The following is a 15,457-nucleotide window of genomic DNA, read 5'->3' on the forward strand; positions in this document are numbered from 1 at the left end:
GGGGTGGCGGGCCAATGGGTGCATGGAGGAGCATTGTTGGAAAAGTCTCAAAAAGACTCTCTTTAAGAGTCTTCTTCATTTAGTCCCAAACGCCTAGTTTAATCCCTAAAAAGTTCCTCCCGTTTGGTAAAAAGGTCTTTAAGAGAGACTTTTTCTAGTCCCTACACAAAAAAGTCTCTGGAAACAAACACCCCCTTAGCCGATGCGAATGGCCGGCACGGCACATGCAAGCGACATCTGCCCCCACTCCATCTGTATGGGCATTAAACATGATCGAGATCATGTTGGAAATATTGAAGGGGCCATGTCTCCCCACTAATTTAAATTATATATAAACCAGTTGTAGAGATTGCAATGGTTAACCAAAATACTCGAGACTCTTATGAAACGAGATTGAACGTCGAGGTCATGCCTCTCCACCTATTTCCATGGTGGAATCCAGTGGAGATTATAGCCGAAAAATACTCAAAATCAAAGTAGCATATATGTCACAGGATCTTCTATAAGCTTTTGTTGGGTTTATACTTACTAAAACAAACCAAACTATACCGTTGTATTTTTAGATACCATTACTCTGGAACTATACGAGATCTGTGTTCAAAAAAAAAAAACTATACGAGATCTGAGGCATCTTCACATTTTCCCTTAGGAATCTTCTTCCTCTCAATTTCCTCAATTTTGAGCAAAAGAAACGTCGACCCCGTGGATAACGCTGGTCGTAACGGAAAGTATCATATACTAGTATCATGCATATGATACTAGTGTATAATACTACATGCGTAATGCATAGTATCATATGTTAGTATCATACTCCCTCCGTTCCTAAATATTTGTCTTTCTAGACATTTCAAATGACTACTACATACGGATGTATGTAGACATATTTTAGAGTGTAGATTCACTCATTTTGCTTCGTATGTAGTCACTTGTTGAAATGTCTAGAAAGACAAGTATTTAGGAACGGAAGGAGTAGATGACTTCACTTATTAGCATGCATGACACATAGTAGCACAACATTTAATATGATACGGTATCATGATATGATACTCAACCTTCTCTTTCTTCATTTAATTCTATGCCACCTCATTAAATTTATCTAGTTGACATGTATGATACTATCTATGATACTCCCATTACAACTAGCCTAAAGAGACCATGAGAGCAATGAACACCAGGTCAGACCAGGCGGGGCGAAAGACGAAGAGCACGACCCCAAGGGATAATAACATCCCCATCGCAGCAACCGTCAACACTGATGCCATCTGCATGCAAGAAACAATTAATAATCCATGAAAGAATATAATGACAACGTGTTGAATAGCAAAACAAATTTAGTGATGTTAATTAGGTGCCATGAATTAATGCATCAATCGATACATACACAATCTGTGGGTGTGCTGATAACAATCACTTGGCATGATTCAAGTTCGCTCTTCTTGTTCCGATGCCAGCATTTGATCAGCAGCAGATGGATCATGACCATGGAGTAGAGGAAGACGATGGCGGTGATGATCACGTTGTACCAATGATGCCCCGCGTCCTATACATGTGCGGCCGAGATCACGAAGAATGCAGACATGCTCAAACTAACCAGCACGTGCTGCAGAATTAACAAATTGATGGAAGTACAAACTCACATGAGAACATTCATTAATAAATTATTAGCCTTGGCACGTAATGTAAATAACACCATGGTATAGCTAGCGCATGTACGCACCCGAACAACACTGTCGCCGCCGTCGTCATCAAGGTGCGCCGCCGTCGACGGCTGCCCTCTGCCATTCGTGGCCTCCGTTGAACTGCTGCTCAGCGGCTCGTATAAGCTTTTCTTCGTCATGGTAACTAACAAACTCTTCCTGCGGGGAATCGAGGAGGGGGAGTAGCTAGGTCGTGGTCGTGACAACCTCTTATATATAACTCTGGCGATGTTGCGCCGGATCGAAACTCAAAGTCGTCACTGGTTATGAGTCTATCTTGAGTTGCTAACAAACTCTTGTCTCTTGTTTGTTTAGAGAACCAAACTCTTATCTCCGATGCTAGACTTTGACCGCGTACGTACGACCATCTTTCTGGTGTGGCTGATAGCAGCCCAGTTTACAAGCAAAAGTTCAAAGCCCGGTGGTTGGCTGAGGTTACAGTTGAAGAGATCGCTAAAACGGCCTGGCAAAAGGCTAATCATCGGGGCTTGTGTAATCTATCTATTATTATATATAAAAAGTATTTGACCGGTTAATTAGAAAAGGTTAATTATGTAAGAAATTACCACAAAACTTAGAAAGATCCAACCGTTATTTCTTTTTTTTTGAACTGATCCAACCGTTATTTCAATAGACTAAAAAACAGCAGCCATTAGATAATATTTAAGTGGAAAAAATTAGAGTATTTGATGGGTTAACCAGAATTAGATAATACTAGCACATATGCCCGTGCGTTGCAACGGGAGAAAAAAAATCTTGCATGCCCTTAACTCAATAACCATATCTCAAGACTTCCAAATATGATGTCATATATTTCAACACGGCACCACACCCCTGCCGCCTCTTATACTTCTTCCGCCCTTATTGATAGTTGCCGCATTGTCCACTTGGTCATACCACGTCCGAAAGTTGTCAATCTTGGGGCGATCAACTTGGCCACTGCACGACACACCTGTCATTGAAGTGTACCAAACACTTCCATACTTTTTTGGGATAGATAAGACATGCACCTTCTATGAAGACAATTTATTTTGTATATACCTAAAGACAATTGTCTTGTTTTCTACTTGCATGTATAAATCTTCGCCATATACTTCACAGGCGATCTAGGTATATATGCTTCCCGCGTGTGTGCTAACCTATGTACATAATGTTAGTCCAGCAGTGTGCAATCCTATTTGGACTATGGATGGTGTTCACTTCGTTTCTAACTTTATGTCGTAGTAGTTATTACCATGCTTCCCGTGAGTGTGCTAACACGTGTAAATATGTTAGTCCAAAAATGTCGTATCCAATTTGGACTATGGATGGTGTTCGTTTCCTCTCCGGCTTTTATGTCGGCTAGTAGTTAGTACCACTCTACCAGTCTGTGAAGGACACAAACAAACACCAAATCCAACTTCAGTTAACAACGATCATCGGCAAAACCTCTTCATGTTTAGTTATTTTCCAAGTCAATTAAAAAAAGATCAACACCACTCACGCTTTTCTATCTTGAGCCTTTCAACCTGGCACGTACGTGCATGACAAGTTTGAATTATTCACATCCTCTTCTCTTAGTCTCTCCAGCTATTTTTCATCCATTAATCAGGGCAACACAGGCAACGTGAATCAACATGCATATCCACCGTCCTTAAATTATTCACGTCCTCATGAATCGTTTAATAGCCCATATTATATATAGAAAGTTAATTATCCTCTCTTTCCAACAGCCCATATTTATCGTCTCTTTCCTTCCTTAGCTTAGCCACCTCTATCCTTTCTTAGCTTAGCCACCACTTTCCTTTCTTAGCGTCTATATATATATATATATATATATATATATATATATATATATATATATATATGGGGCACCTAGGCGCCTGGGCACCTAGGGCTGTTATGGCAAGTCCTATTCGTTAGTGCATGTCATACAATTGACAAAATAATGACTTTCCATATTTTGTTTGCATGCACTAGTATCCTAAATGGTTAATAATTTCTTTCCAAAACACAAATAATCTGAACATTCGTACTTGGTGGGTATATACGTACACGTACCCAAGATATAACCACGTGTACATGTTATTTGACCATGATACCAGTTAGTGGGTATTATACCTAACGAAAATATGTATGTTTGTGTTTTATACGCAATGAAAATATACACATAAATGTCATAACTTTTAATAAGTACATGTTGTTGTTATACCCAATAGAAATGTACACATAAATTTATATACCTTGATGTGAATATACACATGAATAAACATAACTCGATGTTAGTATACACATGAATATCTGCGCGTTAGTGTTATACCCAATAGAAATATACACATAAATATACATACCTCGATGTGAATACAAACATGAATATACATACCTCAATGTGAATATAAACATGAATATACATACCTCGATGTTGGTATACACATGAATATCTACGCGTTCGTATTATACCCGATGAAAATATTCACATAAATATATATAACTCGATGTGGATTTTATTTGTATATAGCCATAAATTGCACACCTTTTTTTTGAACATCAGTACATGTACCCGAGATACCCACATGTACATTTTATTAAACCGTGATACCAGTTAGTGAGTATTATACCTAATAAGAATATGCATGTGTTGGTGTTATACCCAATGAAAATATGTACGTGTTGGCGTTATACCCGATGAAAATGTGTACATGCTAAAATTAATTATCTTGCATTTACCATACATGCCAAAAAATACGATAATTAATTAATTACAATTTCCTATTAGAAAGGGACAAATAATGACATGTATTATATATATATATATATATATATATATATATATATATATATATATTTTCTTCATTAGCCTCTCTTCCTTCCATGAGCTCTTCTCTGTCATAATCCTCTTCCTGATACTGAAGGAACTGAGAGACGTATATAAGTTGGGTATATTATATGTAAGGGGGCGAGGTGGGATAATTTAACAACGCAATCAACTTTGATTCGTACACACAACAGGGGCTAGTTCAGTGGCCACAACATTGTTTGCTATCCTGGAGGTTGTGAGTTCGATACCTTCAGTAGCAAATAAAATAGGATTTTGGGTCCAATTGTCAACAACTTCAGGGATTTTTTTGCAAAAACGCCGCGACGGTGAATCCGACAAAATCAATCCGTGCTTTATTATTAGAGAAAGATTTACGTGCAAAAGATTACAGTATTTGACGGGTTAACCAGAAAAGGTTAATTATGCTAGAAATTACCGCAAAAATTAGAAAGATCCAACCGTTAATTCAATAGACTAAAAAACAGCAGCCATTAGATAATATTTAAGTGGAAAAAATTACCCACCTTTGCCATTAGATAATAATTCTATTAAAATTAAAAATGAGGCAAACTTTATTTCACATATATCTACGCGAGTTTCGTGTGGGTAATCAATATGCAGATATTGACCATGATATATAAAACAACAATAGAGAATAGTGCTGTCCTTTTCTCTTCTTCTAATTATAAACTAATCGGTTGATTTACTGAATGTACCCTCACTATAGTCGCCAAAATCATCAGTTCGCCATTAGTTGTTTTGTATAATGTGTGTGAGTGGCCTCCAACAGGATGTGTAGTATCTGTCTCAAGTATTGTATATTCAACAGGCTGGCGTCATTCGTATCGGCCTACATGTGCATAGAATACAAGGAAAGTCAGCACTAGCAGATCAAAACTCAGGTAGCAGATCAAAACTTTGTATTTTGCCAAGTTCATTTAGTCGGGATCTCGTCAAACTTATGTATCTACTGAGTTTGGTCCAAACTTGCACTCGGCATTGAGATGAAACTTGGCAAACTTGATATTTTGCCTAGTACCCGCGAAACAAGACTGGGAGAATGGAAGAAACTCGGCAGTCTCTCAAGTTCACCGAGTTTAAAGTCTGGCAGGTAGGCCCCACGGAGGAGACGACGACTGCGATAGCACCGATTTACCTGGTTATTATGCTCTTGATGAGCGCATCCTACCGTGTGTGGGGGTTATGGCCCCCTTGAACCCTTTATCTAGCTTTCAACTTTTCTACGGAGGCTAACATTGGTACCAAAATTTGCTACAAAAACTCTCACAGTGTGTGACGACATCTGAGGATAAAATTCGCATACGGGATTATGTCCATGAGGATTAATCATACAAAGGTGGGTCAGTGCCAAAGGTGTTGGTCCGAAAATAGAGCCACTTGCGACGCCACCACACGAAACTCTAGTTTGGCTTGCCGTAAGTCTAGCTCATCCATCAGGTCTGGAATCTATAGATATGCTGTCTCTACTCCAGGGTCGACTCCACCGGCGACCTTACTGGACTAGATTTACATTAGCTACAGGACTTGTTACTTCTAAACTCCTGAGACGCATCAAGTTTACATGTTAATGAGGTTTCGGGGTATGCAAATAGAAACTTATAATGGGCGGCTGGACGCACCTCTGCATGGTTAAATCTTTCAGAAAGTTGTGTCCATGGTTACAAAGCGACTTGGAAATTTATAATGTCTGGCATAGAACAACTTCAACTAATAACTAATATTTGCTCAATCGTGTATGTAACATTGAGTGTCTCTTTTGGGGGGAATGCGAGCAAGACGAGGACACAGTGGGGTTAGCAATGACTCGTAAGCAGGTGTTTAGGATCACTTGTTGATCAAATAGTTGCGCCCCCTTGTGCTTAGGAATTATCTTATCTTGTTCTAGTATTCGTAGGACTAGTTGGCCTACATTACTTAGCTGCTTGCTGCAACCTCACCATTTAACCATATCCTGCCCATAAGTGATCTAGTCTTACTACCCTTTGTAATGTTATTGTTGAGTCTCAATGACTCACCGATACCAGAACAACAATAGGTGCAGGTGCGGGTAAAGTTTTTCTCTAAGGCGAGAGCATGAACGTTCTACGTGGAGTTCTTTTCATTCTTGTTCGATGATGATCATTAGGATGGTATCTTGGTTGGGATCCTAGGAATAGCAGGATGGATGTTGCTTATTTCTCTTGCCTCCTAGGCATATTTTCTTATTGTCCTTACTCGGACCCGTGCCTTACTAGGAAAGCTTGGGTGAGCCAATGTGGTCAGAAGCGAGCTTGGGAGCGGTTCAGACGCCCGCCAAGCTCTCATGTTTGTTTCCGGTTTGCGGAAGAAAGTAAATTTAGACCGCAGCAGAGACCCATACAAACACGCGTTGTATGTCTTTCACAGACTGAACAGCACAGTCCGCATGTATGCGGGAGGTTTGAGGGTCGCGTGACAAGTTATGCTCCAGCATGTTTGGCAACTAATTAAGCCCTCTACCCGTCTACCTTTGCCTCCATTGCTTTGCATTAAACTAATTTGGTCAAATGTGGGTACTACATTTTGATTTCGATCAACATCGTGAATGTCGTGCAGTGATACTACATGTTATTATGAAACATCTATTATTGGCTGCCGCGGTTGATTTCTTTTTCTTATCCTGCGAGTCCGTATAGTGGGAGCATATTCACCTAGGATATCCCATCCCGTCCCGTCCCATCCCGTGTACGTACGGCCTTCCAAATAGCGACTAGTCAACTTTTCCGTACAAAAAGAATAAAAACTGGTCAATGGGATTACGTACACACTACACATACTCCCCTCCCCTCCCCTGTTTTCGTTCTTTCGCTGGTTCTTCCACCCCCCTCGACCGCGCGCCATTGCCGGGAGAGCAAGAAACTCAGTTGGAAGGATCGATCAACCGATATAGCTGGGTACATGGAGGAAGCAGCAGCCGGCTCCGGCGAGGAGGAGGTGTACTGCGCGGTGGGGAAGGAGCAGTGGAACTGGAAGGCGAACCTGCGGTGGGCGCTGGCCAACTTCCCCGGCCGCCGCCTCGTGCTCGCCCACGTCCACCGCCCGCCGCACCGCATCAACATGAGTAAGCCTGCTTAACTACTTCTCTGCTTAATTATCTCCCAAACACTCTCTGATCCGGCGGGATGGACGACGAGCTGTAGTGGGGGCGTGGGTGCCGGTGAGCCAGGTGGGGGCGGCCATGGTGGCCGCGTGCAGGAAGTGGGAGGAGGACGAGGCCAGCGAGGCCCTCGACCAGCTCGTCCGCATGTGCAAGATCCAGCGGGTTCGTTCCTGAATCCTATCCTTGGTTTGTTCACTAGTCGTTGTCATCAGCAGCAAATTATTGCTGGCTCAACTCATTGAACTATCGAGTGCAATAATTACAGGTCCACGCGCGCAAGGTCATCGTGTCCGGCGACGACCTGGCGGGCGGCCTGGTGCAGCTCGTCGCCGACCATGCCGTCGCCGAGCTCGTCATGGGCGCCGCCGCCGACCGGGCCTACTCGAGGTATGTATGTGTGGTTGCCGAGGGCTCAGACGTCACAGTCGGCCTGCCTCTTGCCTGTGGACAATGTGATGGATGCTACGTTGTTGTCAGGAAGATGCGGGCGCCCAAGTCCAAGAAGGCGGCGACCGTGCAGCTCAAGGCCAACCCCTCTTGCAGGATCTGGTTCGTCTGCAAAGGCAAGCTCATCTGCACGAGGTATATCACATTCTCCATGGATGTTGTGCCGTCCATTTATCCGATGATGCTGATTGTTGACACGTACAGAGAGGCCAGTGAAGAGGGGCTGGTAAGCAGAGGAGAGCCATCCACGGCGAGCACCAGCCCACGCCCAACCGCCTCCGACTGCTCGACATCGGCATCCTCGTCGCACCGCCACGGCGATGGCGCCGCCGAGCGGCTCGGCATCCATGACTCGACCACGCCCTCACAACACCATGACTCGGTACGTGCAAGAACAATGTGGCGAGAGTTGATAGGGGTCGGGATCATCCATTGTGTCGGTACGATAAATAGTCTCTGGGTGGTGAACCGTGCGTTCGATATGACAATGTCAGGGTGACGCCGGCGAGATGGACGATGCGTTGGCGGAGAAGCTCAAGGCCGAAGGGACTCGCCGGGCACCTGTAGCTGCGGTGGAATCTGTGCCCGTGACAGATGGTGATCAAGCTGTAGGTGTCTTGCGGTTCGGTTTGCCGGAGCTGGAGGAGGCGACAGGCCGTTTCGACGAGTCCTCCAGGATCGGCAGTGCCGGCATTGGCCGCGCCGGCGTGTACAGAGGGAGCCTGCGCCGCATGAACGTCGCCGTCAGGGTCATCTCCCCCGATGCAGCCGTCGGCGAGGCGCGGTTCGCTCGCGAGGCGGACGCCATCAGCCGGGTGAGGCACCCAGGCCTCGTAGCGCTCATCGGCGCGTGCCCGGAGGCGCGCGCCGTGGTGCACGAGCTCGTGCCGGGCGGTAGCCTGGAGGACCGCCTAGCTCAAGGAGGCGACGGGACGCCGCCGCTGCCGTGGAGAGCGCGGTGCGCTGTGGCGTACCAGGTATGCTCTGTTCTGGCATTCCTTCACTCGTCAGCGAAGACAGTGCACGGCGACGTCCGCCCGGCGACCATCCTCCTGCTCGACGACGACGAGGAGGAGCACCTCCTCACCGGCAGCAAGCTCGCCGGCCTCGGCATGCGTGGGCTCGTGTCGGAGCAGCGGCGGGCCGGCCGCGAAGCGCTGGCGTACGTGGACCCGCGGTACCTCGCGACGGGGGAGCCGACCCCGCAGTGGGACGTGCACGCCCTGGGCCTGGTGCTCCTCCGGCTGGTCGCGGGCATGACAGCGCGCGCGGCAAAGAAGGCGGCTCGGGAGGCCGCCGCCGACGGGCGCAGGGGCTGGAGCGAGGTGGTGGCCGCGAGCGCGGGAGGGTGGCCGTTGGAGCTGGCCACCGAGGTCGCGCTCCTCGGCCTGCGATGCTGCGCCGTGAGCGACGGCCGAGAGCCGTGTCGCCCGGCCGGTGAGCTGCTCGAGGAGGCGCTTACCGTGCTAAAGGCAGCGATGGACGCCGCACCGGGCAGGACGTGGACGTCATCACTGTTATCGTCGTCGGAGACGGGGGCGTCCCACGGCGGCGGATCAGAGTGCCACCAGCAGCAGCAGCGGGTCCACAAGGTAGTTGATGCAGCGGCACAATGATTTTTTAGTCGTCGGAGTCAAATACTCCATGTAATTTACGAGTGTGGAAAACATTCATTGTTTGGAGACGGGAATGGGAAAATATCTGGTCCTCGAGGAGCATCTATCTAAGCTCATGTGCTGCCGTGCGAGCTCGCCCGTTGGATCTCAGATCCAAGGGCTCTGCCAACCGTTGAGGTGGTGATGTCGCTCTGCGTGGCATTGAGCCGGCGATGTACGATTCCACTCCTCTCAGTTAGACTGTCACAAGCAAGTGCAAAATGGACCTTTTTTTTGCCAAACGTTGTAAATATAAGGTCATCTCCAATATTGACCCGCAAATTTGCTCCAGCGTCTGTCAACATATAGGGGACCAGTTCATGAACATTGATATTGAAGGCCGCCATACAACATTGTCCGCATGCATTTCATGCCGCATTTGAACTAACCGGATGAAATTCATGCGAACCGGCCGATATTCATCAAATTTCAGTTAGAAAATAGGAGGAATCATCTATACATAGCATGCAAATAAGTCTAGTACAGGAATGCCTCAAATTTGACGAGATTAACCAGATGTCCAACAAGTTTTTCATCAATGTATCATGTTGTCCTACACATACTGCTCCTTCAGCTTCATTCAACAATGTGTGTGTATATAAATGACCGTCCCTCTGTCATGTGGTACATCACGATAGCACATGCGGGCTACATAATGTGTAGACCAATATTGAGTGAATGAATGATTTAAACAAGTTGAGCAAGAGGCAAAACTTACGATCTCCTCATCTACCGCGTGCAATTGCCACCTTGCCTCCAACTGACCAACCACATGACAAAACTTGGTGATGCTGGTCTGCATAGGTACCAGCGATACAATAACGACATCACATTGCGTTCTTGAATAATGTGCATGTCCTAGGGCGCAATGTGTTTCAGTGTGTGAAATGATTCATGTAGTTGCTGGCAGAAGGTCCCCCCCCCTCCCTCCTCTGCTCCCGCCTAAGAAATATACGGATACGGCCAACCATGCATTGCACAACATCTCATCCTCCATGGCCGAGTACCCCGCCATCCTTCGTACTCTTAAAAAACGACATGGCATCCAAAATTAAGCTAAATGACATTTGATCGAACACCTGTCGGGCGTGGCGTCCTCCATGGAGATCATCGACAGAGGGGCGGAGTGTTCCTGGGTACAAACGACTCCAAGGTGGACAGCACCGTCATAATGGTGAGTGGGCGTCTGTGCTAGTCTGGACGTTCGGCAATGTAGTCGGTCTATGTTAAGAGAAAGTTTGAACATTTGAGATATGTCAATGTGTCTTTAATCTGGTGAGAGAATGGCATGAAATGTGCCTATTTTGGAAATTTTAGTCCGTATGTAGTTTTCTATTTGGGTTTTAATCTATATTAATGCTTACTAGCAAAAGGGCCCGTGCGTTGCAATGAAAGGAAAAATCATAATCTTCAACAGTCATGACAACATTTTGCTGCATCACCGATAACATTTTGACAAACATTTTGTTCAATTTCATTAATATTTTTAGTACACAATTTTTTTTAAAAAAACATGAATATTTTTATGAAACCATGAACAATTTCAAATTCACGAACATTTTTTCAATTATTGCGAACATTGTTTTTTAATGTTCTGAACATTGTTATTGTTATGAATTGCCGAATATTTTTTGAGTCAACAAAGATTTTTTGAAATTTTCAAATTTGCGAACATATTTTTAATTATTGCGATCATTGTTTTGAAACTTTTGAACATTGTTATGAATCACCGAACATTTTTTGATTCAATGAAGATTTTTCGAATGCATGCAATTTTTATAAAACTTGTGAAAATTTTGTTTAAATCGGCGAAAATTCTTAGAATAGCTGCTCAAATTTTGAAATGATTAATTTTTTAAAAAAATTCATGAATATTTTTTGTTTAATGATTTTTTTAAATGCATGAACCTTTTTTAATTTCTTGTTCATGTTTTTAATGTTTTCGAAATTTTGTTAACATTTTCAAAACTTGTTCACGTTTTAAAAATTGTTCATTTTTTCCAATTCCATTCACTTTTTCAAAAGTTGTGTTTTATAATTTTGTTCATGTTCGATCACTTTTTCAGAAAAGCAATTGATGTTTTTAATATTTTTCTAGATTTTCAAAACTTGATCACAATTTCAAACACTGTTTGCAATTTTTTCGTATTTGTTTTTCCAGTTTCCAAAAATTGTTGGAAATTTTCTTTTTTTTAATCTGCCGCTGCATTTGGTTTATAAATGTTCGCGCTGTGCATTAATTGCTTATTGGCAGTAGCCCAAGTGGTAAGCATCATTGTGTGTCCATCAAGGTGTTGTGAGTTCGATTCCTAAAGGAGCACATTTTTTTGGAATTTTCGGCTCGTATTGTGCCAGTGAATGGATCGGCCCATTAAGATTGTGGCCTGCGCTCTGGTTGTTTGATGGGCCAGACGTTTTTCATGGTGGGGACCGGCCCATTAAGATTGTGGCCTGTGCTCTAGTTGTTTGATGGGCCAGACGTTTTTCGTGGTGGGCCTGAAGCTAACTCGTCTCAGGCGAGTGACGAACTAATGGGAGCAACTAGTTAACGAGCGCTCCTCAGACGGACTGGAAGCGGCTTTGGAAAACGACGGTCCCTGTTAAAATCAGGGTCTTTTTGTGGAGACTCGTCAATCTATCCCAACGGAAGATGTCAGATTGCATCGGAATATGACCACAAGCAGCTCGTGTGCCATTTGTGGAACTCCAGACTCTTAGAAGCATAGTTTGATTGAGTGTACTGCTGCCCGGTGTGTTTGGTCATTGGTGGATCAGGAGCTAATTGATGATCTGCGAAGTAATACTGAAAATGATGCAAAGAAGTGGTTATTCACTATGATCGGAAAACTTTCTCATGACAAGTTCACCAAAGTAGCAGTTACCCTTTGGGCCATATGATATGCGAGACGGAAGCTGATCCATGAAGGGTTGCATCAAAGCCCTTTATCCACTTACATGTTCATCACTCATTTCTTATCAGAGTTGGATGTGGAAAAGAATTCAATACCGTTCCGTGTTAACATCCCAGTTACTGCTGCACCAAGGAAATGGATTCCGGCTACTGGTGATACTGCTAAGATCAATGTTGACGCCGCTGTTTTCCGTGGAGTAGGTGCAGCTGCCGCAGTTTGTAGGAACAATAACGGGCACTACTTGAGGTCTTCGGTGCTTGTTACTAGAGGACTGATTGATCCGCCAACTTTGGAAGCTATGGCGTGCAGAGAAGGATTGTCGCTAGCGGAAGACCTGGGGCTCCAGAACATCGTGATTGCGTCCGACTGTCAAGAGGTGGTGAAGCATATCAAAGAGAAGTCAGGTGGAAACTATGGTGCAGTTGTAAAAGAGATTATTTCATGGCATTCTTCTTTTACTTCTTGCTGTTTTAAGTTTGAATCTAGAGTCTCGAATTTTGAGCCTCATAAACTAGCTAGGCATGCTGTAAAATTAGATCATGGTCGCCATATTTGGTTGGGGCAACCACATGATACTTCTGTAATACCGGTAGCAATACCAACTTATGAATAAAGCCTAGTTTGTTGCTCAAAAAAAAAGTTAACGAGCGCTCCTTCGGGAGCCTCGCAACTATCAGCGCCACTTGGCGCGCTCTCAGCCATTCGCCACGTGTCGCGCTCTGGACGCTCCCTTCGGATTTATTTTTTTTTCGCACGCGTTTTCGGCTTTTTAAACGGTTTTTTTTGGTTTTTTCGATGTTTTGGTTTTCCCCCAGTCTTTCTTAGCTTTTCGATCAAAAAAAATTTAAAAAAAAAATTTCGCGAAAAAACGTGTTTTCTTCCTTTCGCAAAAGTCAAGGTTTTTCTTCCGTGAGAGGCACGGTTGTGCTTTATCGAGAGTCACGGCCGTGCCTTTCGGAAAAGAGAAAAAGCACGTTTTCTGTTATTTTTTTTCGCGAGAGTCACGGCCGTGCCTCTCGGAAAGGAAAAAACAAAACGTGTTTTCTATTTTTTTTCCTTTTGTGTGAGTCACGGTTTTGCTTCCGCGAGAGGCACGGTTGTGCTTACGCGAAAGTCACGGTCATGCCTTTCGGAAAGGGGAAAAATACGTGTTTTCTGTTTTTTTCTTTCGCGAGAGTCACGGTTTTACTTTCGCGAGAGTCACGGCCGTGCCTCTCGGAAACGAAAAAAAACGCGTTTTCAGTTTTTTTTTTCCTTCCACGAGAGTCACGGTTTTGTTTCTACGAGAGACACGGTTGTGATTTTGCGAGAGGCACGGGCGTGCCTCTTTCGGAAAGGGAAAAAACCATGCTCCCGGTTCGGTTTTTTCGCCCGGTTGTTTTCGTCCGTTCTTTCGTGAAAAAAAAGTTCGTCAAAACCTATCAACATGGGATCTAGTTTTGAAGATCTCGACGCGAGGAATTCAATGATGAAAATGGTTTGAGATTTGGACGCACGGTTTAAGAGATAAAACGTTTTGAATAAACGGATCTACGAAAAAAAGGGAAAACTCCCAGGTTGTGACAAGTGGCGCGTTGCATGTGCGCCATTTGTCGTGACCTGGGAAAGTGGAGTGTTCTTTGCAACGAGTACTCCTTAATTAGTGATTTCGCGAACGAATACATCGACTTGTAAAGAAAAGCAAATGAACGAACAGATCGAGGCGTGCGGACGAGGTAGGAAGTCTTTTTTCGTGTAGACGACGTATGAAGCCTCTTTTTATTATAAAAAAAGTGGAGAAACAATGCTCCTTTTAATATTAGATAAAGATAAAGATAGAAATAAAAATAAAGATAAAGATTTATGTTTTGGCCATAACTAGCAAATGTGTCTGTGCATTGCAACGGGAGAAACAAATGCTTGCACGCCCCACCCATTTTGCAACGGGAGAAACAAATGCTTGCACGTCCCACCCATCCATGTTGTCAATTCTAATCTTTGCTGCCGTCACAAACGATGACCAAGCTATCCATCTATTCAACAATGGTGGGTGGTCAGTTATACAAAACATTTGTAATAATGTGACCAATTGATGTAATTCTAGTTTTCAAGCAAAACCTGAAACCTTTGCGAGCGCAAAATGTGATCTCTACGCTAGATATGCGATTGACAAAGAGAGGGAGATGGGGTTCCTTGTATCAGATAAGTTGTCCATAGCCATCCATGATGCTGACCTCTATCTTGATGGTGACAGCCCGGACGGGCGGAGCCCCGGCCGTAGTTGAAACGGGTGTTTGTCTCTAGCTCCTACACCACGGTCTTCTTGACGTCCAACGTGATAGAGCCGGACCATAGACACCTGCAATTTTTTTTATGTGCGTCATCTTTTTTATGGGAAATTATATGTGTTATATCAATGCACAAAAAAAACTACAAACTATATTAAAAGTGAATAGTTTTTTACAGCATATTAAAAGTGAATAGTTAGTGTGTACATTTGCTCGAGTAGTGGTTTGAGAATTAACATAATCATAATATAATTTTTTAGTCAGTACAATACGAGAAAATCATGTATCGTCGGGACACACTATGCTGATTTGAATCCTTCCGCACAAATCCTCGCCTTCATTAATTAATTTAATTAATTCACTAATTTAATCAAGGCGTCCTCATGCATGTTCCAGGAATCCCTCTCCATCTTTCATTAATTAATAGACCCCCTTAATTAACTCTAATCAGCTTGGTGGCTTGGGGGTACCCAATTTAAGAGAGTTTAACATGGCTTTGTTAGCCTCTTGGGCTAAAAGATACTTCATGAATCAGGATGAAGA

General features: G+C 43.9%; 2 protein-coding genes across 2 annotated transcripts; one reads left to right on the forward strand and one right to left on the reverse strand.

Moving 5' to 3' along the window:
- Positions 1-1,139: 1,139 nt before the first annotated feature.
- On the reverse strand, positions 1,140-1,837 carry LOC147962215 (uncharacterized). The gene is made up of 3 exons (XM_087534565.1): positions 1,718-1,837; positions 1,382-1,540; positions 1,140-1,262 (listed from the first exon to the last, which is right to left on the reverse strand). The coding sequence occupies exons 1-3, from the start codon at positions 1,835-1,837 to the stop codon at positions 1,140-1,142; spliced, it is 402 nt and encodes a 133-aa protein (XP_087390691.1).
- Positions 1,838-7,315: 5,478 nt separating this feature from the next.
- On the forward strand, positions 7,316-9,977 carry LOC147962216 (U-box domain-containing protein 33-like). The gene is made up of 6 exons (XM_087536796.1): positions 7,316-7,594; positions 7,674-7,795; positions 7,899-8,020; positions 8,111-8,215; positions 8,285-8,462; positions 8,575-9,977. The coding sequence occupies exons 1-6, from the start codon at positions 7,432-7,434 to the stop codon at positions 9,694-9,696; spliced, it is 1,812 nt and encodes a 603-aa protein (XP_087392922.1). The 5' UTR covers positions 7,316-7,431; the 3' UTR covers positions 9,697-9,977.
- The last annotated feature ends 5,480 nt before the right edge of the window (positions 9,978-15,457 follow it).

Source organism: Triticum urartu, chromosome 7A (genome assembly GCF_056163025.1).
Source record: "Triticum urartu cultivar PI428250 chromosome 7A, HENAU_Tu73, whole genome shotgun sequence".
Lineage (NCBI taxonomy): Eukaryota > Viridiplantae > Streptophyta > Magnoliopsida > Poales > Poaceae > Triticum > Triticum urartu.